The sequence below is a fragment of the Argentina silus genome (genome assembly GCF_951799395.1).
Source record: "Argentina silus genome assembly, chromosome: 7".
NCBI classification, from domain to species: Eukaryota; Metazoa; Chordata; class Actinopteri; order Argentiniformes; family Argentinidae; genus Argentina; species Argentina silus.
The window spans coordinates 11,840-20,195 of NC_139661.1; the positions used below are offsets into that span (position 1 = coordinate 11,840).

At 42.2% G+C, this 8,356-nt stretch overlaps 1 protein-coding gene across 1 annotated transcript; it reads right to left on the bottom strand.

Moving 5' to 3' along the window:
• Positions 1–233: 233 nt before the first annotated feature.
• Positions 234–5,924, bottom strand: areg (amphiregulin). The gene is made up of 6 exons (XM_083672682.1): positions 5,832–5,924; positions 4,933–5,106; positions 4,329–4,590; positions 3,978–4,145; positions 1,545–1,648; positions 234–502 (listed from the first exon to the last, which is right to left on the bottom strand). Exons 1-5 carry the CDS (start codon positions 5,866–5,868, stop codon positions 1,555–1,557), a joined length of 735 nt encoding a protein of 244 aa, XP_083528808.1. The 5' UTR covers positions 5,869–5,924; the 3' UTR covers positions 234–502; positions 1,545–1,554.
• Between the last annotated feature and the right edge of the window lie 2,432 nt (positions 5,925–8,356).

Genomic DNA, 8,356 nt, shown 5'->3' on the forward strand with positions numbered 1-8,356 from the left:
TGTCACAATGCATGCCATTCCTTTGTGATGTCACAGTGCACATTGAAGACCTCTCTTATCATAGTTATTTTCGTCCTCTCCACTCCACTTTGCTTCTGTGTTTGGGTATATCAGTGCTGTGTTTGTGTGAGTGGATGGTCGGGGTATGTAAACACACAGCCCAGACTGAGGACACACACACACACACAAGCAAATGCCTGCACACCCTTTTTGTAACACTGAGAGACTTTATTAGTGATAAAATTTGATAATTTTCCCACAGTTTAGAGGAAGAAAATGTGACCTAGGTACAGCAGTGCAATAAATAAATAACTTAAAGTACATAGATGGACCTCCTGCTCAGCATTTCGGACCAAAAATGTCTAACACAATAACGGTTAAACAAGTAGTCAAAAAAAGCATTTATCAATAAATAATTACAATAAAATAAATAACATTGCAGTTCTACGCCGCTGGACATTTGTCGCTGGGTCAGTTGTCCAGGCTCAGGTCAGATCTGGCTCTAGGGAACGAGAAAGAGGAGAGGAGAGCAGGTGAACTTTATTTCTGTATATATCTATAGATCTATACCGCAACCCAATAGTAACTGTCTGATTTCAAATCCAAACCTTCTGAGTATAGAGCCAAAAGAAGAAAAAAAAAAAACTTATGCAGGGCACTATCACTATTATGCCTTGTTTTCTGGCTGTGTTGGGGCACAGAGGTTAGGCTGAAGTTTGTTTCTTTTTGCCTTTTGCCTTTTTGGTCTTCAGTTGTTTTATTTTTCAGGCCGTCAAAGCGTCATCCCAACAGTTTTTAATCATTTGCCTCATCTCCTTCCCTTCCTGACCACTGAACTGACAGGACTTGACAAGTTAAAGAAATATATTTGGATACAAAATCAGCCAAAATCAGCCCAGACAACATCAGTAGTAGAGGAGTGTAGACTAGTAAAGGGAAACATAGAAGGATAGGAATTGTCTTCAGAGTATTGGGACATTGCCTATATGGTTCACAGTCTCACAAAGTTCTCTAACCACTGCTTCTTAGGCATTCATTAAAGGTGGAGTCGACTGTATAATTGACCGACAAGTATGAGAAGAATGCTGCATAGCCACATTGTTTGGCTTTAGGCTAGGATTTCTGTATGTGGGCTACAGTGTGTGTGTGTGTGTGTGTGTGTGTGTGTGTGTGTGTGTGTGTGTGTGTGTGTGTGTGTGTGTGTGTGTGTGTGTTGAGCGTGGGCATCTTTGCAGTGCCAGGTCAGGATGAACCAAGTAGAGACACTGCTTCAGTAATCCAGTCTAATCCAGAGGAGTAGTGCATTCCTACACCTCCTCATGTGATGCAACGACAAGCTCACTCCATTCAATAACAACAGCCATCCTGTCTACTCTCTCTCCTTCCCCTCAACCCTTTCTTTCCCTTCTCTCAAGCACTCTTTCATCATACTCACATGGGTGTATGTGAAGTATAATGTTTGTACAGCATTCTTTACCGTATTTTACAGTTCACAGTGTTTACTTTTCCATTTGAAGTATAGAGAGAGGTACAGTATAGCTTACCTATTGAAGCTCATACCATGATGTCACTAGTGGGTTTCTGAAGTTTCTCCTTCTCAGTGTTTGAGCCCAGGTAAGCTGCCAGGAAGTGTTTATGTGTCCTGTAACTGAAAGAGATCATATGACGTTCAAGTCCAAAACTGCAACATGACGTAGTTTCAATTGAGAATTTATTTAATTTAAGATAAGCAAACATTACCCCACTTAATAACAGAAACATCATATTGTACCTAGATAACATTGCTTGACACTTATTTTTGATGACAATTGTTGTTAGCAACACATAGACCAAATAGTAGGTTGTTGAAGGGGTAAACTGTATCAGCATAGCTAGAATAGAATATACAGTATGAGCATACTATGAAACAATATGATGCCCAGCCAGCCATAGGAGGATCAAATTGCCTCCAATATTCTCCTATGTGGCTCTGTTGGGGGGTTAGGTCAGCATTTTGTGACAAATATATTGTAAACATGCTTTGTGTTTCATAATCTAAATAAGGTCATACCATAAGACTAAAAAAACAAATACATTATATTATAGTAGTATAATTTTTTACCCTAAAACTAGACCAGACCCCAGATGGTACTTTGAGGGTGTAAAAATGTTTATATATATCATTTTATTTGGTGTCAAGTTTTAATTTGGTATTCAGAAAATTACAAATGTTATGCGTGAGAGAAAAAAACGAAAACACAATTCGCCCAATTCAGCCTAAGGCAGGTCTTGATTAACATTTTGGCATGTATAACTTGTCAGGGCACTGCCTGTGTCATACAAATTGTTTTCATGTGATTTTACACATTTGGGGCATGTGAAATCTTGGGCCCTATTTAGGGCCATTGGACCCCATTTTGGGTCTGTTTCACTCCCTTCGCTGTTTGTGTTATCTTCTAAACTATCAATGTGTGTAAATTGAAAAACTTTTTTTCTGTTGTTATAAATGATTATGATAGAAAAATATTTTGGGGTCTGGAAACATGTTGGTAGCTTGAGGGTTAACATTAGTTATAAGAGGACCATTTCATTAGAGGGTAGATGAAGTAGATGACTACATGTTGTTAGAGTTCAACAGACCAAAGTTTATAATAGATTTTGAACCACACAACTTGTATACAGACTATTTTAGCACTATGCCTATCTGAGCAATAAAATCATTCCATTCTGTTGCTATTTATCATCTTTGATTTGACCTGGACTATTGACTTTGTTGCACATTCAGACAGGAGTAGTTAATGACATGATGTGGTTACTGATTGATGAGGAATGGAGCTATATGTGGTCTGGAGTGCAACTTGTTGATCCTACTATGGTAAACCATGACAGTATGGGCTCAATCAAACTAACGTGGTAAATGCACTGAGGTTCGGAAAAAACACTCCAAACTAACTAGGTATGAAAGCCACCTAAATCAGTTTCAGTTCTAATTGAATACCCCTACATACTACAGGGTATTGAAATGAGCTAGTTTTTACATATGCTTTGGTTTAAAGTACAGTATGTGCAATTCATACAAGCCTTGGCGAGAATATGCCCACTAATACAATTTGTACTTGTGTGTAGAAATATGAAGATACCTTGAGTTGTATACTTTAGGCGCGTTTTCACTTGATCATGAGCGGTAGGAGTGTGTGTAGGTGTGTTATCAGGATACAGTGCCATGCGTAAGTAATGGGACAGTAAGGCATTTTCTCTTCTTTTGCCTCTACGCTCCAAATACAAAGCCTAAAATCAATACTAGGCATTGACAGCTCTGTTATGCCTGCACAAATGATATGATAAAACACACCTGACTTACCAGAAACACCTGTCAAGCCAATTGTCCCATTACTTTTGGTGCCCTGAAATAGGGGGACTACAGTATGTATAAAAATGGTTGTCATTAAAATCAATATGTACTAATGCGTGATTTCAAATCCAAACTTTTGGAGTATAGAGCCAGAAGAAGAAAAAATGTTTCACTGTCTGATTACTTATGCAGGGCACTGTATGTCAGGGTGTTTAATGAGTGTTATGGCCTACTCATTGAGCACAAGTCTTGAGTAGAAAGGTAATGTTCTTAAGGTGTTGTGTTGTGTTAAGTTAGACATGGTCTCCCCCTCCCCAATGTTAGAAGTAGGCGAAATTGTCCCCCTCAATAATAATTGCATTATTTAACTAAATTGGGTTGGGTTGTAGCGTTATGATGTGCTGATGTGTGTTCAGAGGGTCAGGTGGTGTTGGGTAGTGTGTGTTATGATGCGTTAGTGTTCAGAGGGTTAGGTGGTGTTGGGTTGCGTGTGTTATGGTGTGTTGATGTGCGTTAGTGTTCCAGAGGGTCAGGTGGTGCTGGGTTGTGTGTGTTATGGTGTGTTGATGTGCGTTAGTGTTCAGAGGGTTAGGTGGTGTTGGGTTGTAGTGTTATGGTGTGTTGATGTGCGTTCAGGCCTACTTACTGAGCACAGGCCATGAGCAGGATGGCGGAGCAGCTGATGGTTGACAGCACCACAGCGAGGACCACCAGGACAGTCTGGACCATCTCTGCACTGCTGCGCTCCTCCTCCTCGTTCCTTGTCTCCAGCAGCTGGATGCCACAGCGTTCCCCGTCAAAACCCTTCAGACAGCTGGGGAAACAGCAGCCAGTCAATTAGGCAATCAGTCAGTCAACCAATCAATGATTGAATCAAACAAACAATTTGTCATTAGCTCACATCCCATGGCCTTTCATAGATCGACATTTTTCAAATGTGTTTTTCACACATACACACACACACACACACACACACACAGATCTGTGTTGTACTTACACACACACAGGCTCCCTCAGGTCCTCCATGTACTTGCAGTGTCCATGGATGCAGTAGCCCTGGTGAGACGTGGTGCAGGGGTCTTCTGTGACATCAGCTGATGTGAGGGGCGTGTCCCCGGCTGTGAGGCCAGACGTGTGTCCGCCTGTCTGGTAAGTGTGCTCAGGCATGAATGCCGTGGTGCTTTTACTCTTGTTCTTGTTCTTCCTTTTGCCTTTGCCTTTCTTCTTCCTCCCTCTCTCCTCTTTACTGAGGCGGAGCACTATAGGAGGAAATGACAGGTGGTTAGAATTGTGTGTGAGACAACATGAGATTCAAGGATAGGGTTTGAGATACGTCTGGGGTTAGTGTTAAAGTTTGATACGGGGGTTGGAGATCCAGCTTGAGAGGGTTAGAGATCAGGTTGTGGGCTGAATTTAGTTTGAGGAAACATGAAGCATTAGGTTTGTGGTTGAAAAAAATTAAGCTAGGGCTAGGGTTATGATACAGAACTACAGCTCCTTATAAGAGAAATTAGATATATTATACATCAGCAATGTGGAAACATCGCAGTGGGATGTTCCCAGGAGCACTTGAGCACACCAAAAGCTAGTTGTTCAGTTACCATGGTGTGAGTTGTCTGGAACTTCTCCTCCTGAGAGGTCTTCGTCCAGTTCCAGCTCCTCATCCTCGCCTAGAGAACTCTGAAGCCCCTCTCCCGAGTATGTCACCCCCGGCACACGGCTCAGCCCAGAGGAGAATGTGACCGCTGATCCCAGGACACCTAGGACACTGCAAACTACAACCACAAACCTCAATCACACACAGAGCACTGCAAACTACAAGCAGGGACCTCAATCACACACAGAGCACTACAAACTACAACCAGGAACCTCAATCAGACACAGAGCACTGCAAACTATCACCAGACCACAACAATCAGAGCGCTGCAAACTACAACCAGACCACACCAATGGGAACCAGAGCACTGCAAACTACAACCAGACCACACCAATTAGAACCAGAGCACCGCAAATTACAACCACATCACATCAATCAGACCCAGACTCAACACCCAAACTACAATTACAACACTGCAATTCAAGATTTTTCAACCAGACCTCCTCAATTATGTCTTGATAAAGTCGACAACCAGACTACTGTACAACCCAATTTCACAGTTAGATGGGTAGTCAAAGACCTCTATTAGATAGCTGTCGGACATATTCTGTTAAAAAACAGAATATTCTACCATGATCTAAATGAGCATGAGTTTATTTCACACAGCGAGTCTCTGACAAGTCTTTACAGGTTGTGACATTTCTCCCCCTCTCAGACCTACCTGCATATCCTTCTGGCGTCTAATCTCCCTCTCCCCTCCATCCACCATCCCTCTCCCTTCCATCCACCATCCCTATCCCTATTGCTCCAACTTCACCCAACTGTTCAGAACAATTCAAACCTTTTTTAAGCGTATCCCAGAATAAACTGTCGACATAATCATATCTGCAAATTCAGACTTACCCAAACACAGGAGAGAGGAGAGGATGAAGGTGTTCATGTCCCAGGAGTGTGTGTGTGTGTGTGTGTGTGTGTGTGTGTGTGTGTGAGCTTGGTTCTGAACTGTGCGCGATCTGAGTGAGACTGCTTCTTGCTGTCTCTGCTTCCTCTCTCTCCTCTGCGGTTGGGTGTAGTTTTTATAGACAACGCCTCTTTCAAAGGAAGTGTGTGTGTGTGTGTGTGTGTGTGTGTGTGTGTGTGTGTGTGTGTGTGTGTGTGTGTGTGTGTGTGTGTGTGTGTGTGTGTGTGTGTGTGTGTGTGTGCGGTGTGTTGTGTGGTGTGTCTGTGAGTGGTGTGTGTAATGATTAACCTGCCGAGCCTTAGGGGATGTATTTATGCATCTCATGTTCTTTGACACTTCAGACAGCCCTTGGCTTCTGTTTGAGAATAATGAGTGAGATCCACTAATTCAGGCACAAACCAATTGATGTATTCTACCTAGTCATGTCATTAGTGCACACAAAAACATTTCCACTTTCATTAATGTAATTACCTCCGGTCCTCTCCCTCTCTGTTCATATATTTGCTGAGTATGAGTGGTAGGGTCAAGCCCTGTGAATAGCGCTGTAAAACATGACTAAACAACAGTTGCATAAACCTTCCACCCATTACACACATACACACACACACACACACACACACACACACACACACACACACACACACACACACACACACACACACACACACACACACACACACACACACCTGCACAGTGACACAGGGGTGGTTGCCAGGGTGGAGTTTTTTGTGATAGAGGTCAGAGAAGAGTTGTCTTAGAATTATTGCTATGTGTGATACCAAATGGCTGAGCAAACACTTGCTGGATCTGACAAAATATACTGAACATTTTCCAAATAACTATAGTCTGGTATTCTTGAAATTCTTTTGAGACATATTTAGATAACATTTCCGAACATTATTTTACTAAAAACTTGTTTGATAGTAAATGTGACCTTTAGGCAATAATCCATCTCATTTGATAATGATCTTTCCCAGAAATGTTATGTCGACAACATGCCCATTAGAGTCTGATCACAGTGTTGTCCTCTTGAATATTTAGGGATAGTGGAGGGCCCTGGGGGTAGGGTGGCAATGTTATGGTTATTGTAGTGACCTGCAGGGAGGGTGTGGTGGTTACGTTGTTGTTTCTACCTCAGGCTAGTGACCCTTCCCCATCGGAACACTCTTAGGAATGCTGGCGATGTCTGCGGCGTTCCTGGAGGACATGAATAGGTGCTTCTGCCATGTTTTGTTTATAAGGGAGCCCTGACGGAATATTTGCCAACCTTCATTAGGGAAATATTTGGAATATCTTGAATGTCGTTTGGAATATGTCAGAGACGAATATGTCAGAGACGGCACTTTATGGAAACTCTGAAGAAGCAGATCACACATACACAGGCACAGACACACACACACACACACTCACGGACACATACACACACATTCACACACACACACACACACACACACACACACACACACACACACACACACACACACACACACACACACACACACAGTTTACACAGTTTCACACACATAGACCCACATTCAAATATTCGTAAATGAGACACAATATGAACACAGGTTTTCTAACCCTTTTCTCGACTGCTTGAACACATTTGAAACCAAGCAAGTAGTTACAACAACAAAAAATGCAATTGATTTTCAGTTGAACCGTTGAGCAATGAGAGTTTATATGTATTGAGTAGGTTCACTATAATGGGAGACATACTGTAGCTATATGCTGTAAGGAAATAATTCAGTTTGGTTTGTCAACACTAAAATGATTGCAAGAAAAAGGTGCTTAATATTTGCATTTTGTGTGAAACTGTTTTGCTAAAATTGTTACTGTTGTGTTTATGTATTTTATTGTGGTGGGCATGTGAACTCTTTCATACAAATGGTTTAAACAATTGAGAACTGTGTAGGAGAGGAAAGAAGCAAGGTTGGTTGAAGAGGACAAAGAGGCATCACTGAAACAGCTTGTAAACATGATAGCATACAGCTCTCAAAAGAGAGATGCCTTGAGAATCCAAACGTGTAAGCCAACGGTTGACAGCACTGCACTGCACCTAAACAGAGTTTTCCCTTGAATGTGCACTACTCATGGTGTAGAGTTAGGCTGCATCATCTCTGTCAAATAGAGATGGTGGTCTTGAGTCAGTGAGTCAGTGGCTCTGATCCTCTCCCCCTGCTCTAGGGAGCAGCAGTGGGCCAGACACACACAGAGGCGCTGGGCCAGACACACACACAGAGGAGTTGGGCCAGACACACACACACACACACACACACAGGCACTGGGCCAGACACAGCCCAAAGTCCATCTGAAAACTGTCATATCTGTTTGAAATCGGGGCACAGTGAACAAAGTCCATACAGTATCAATGTGACACATACTGTATCTACAGATATCAATGAATCTCTATGGGAAATATATCTTAACACCCACACAGAGCTGTGTCATACCTGTATCCACAAGT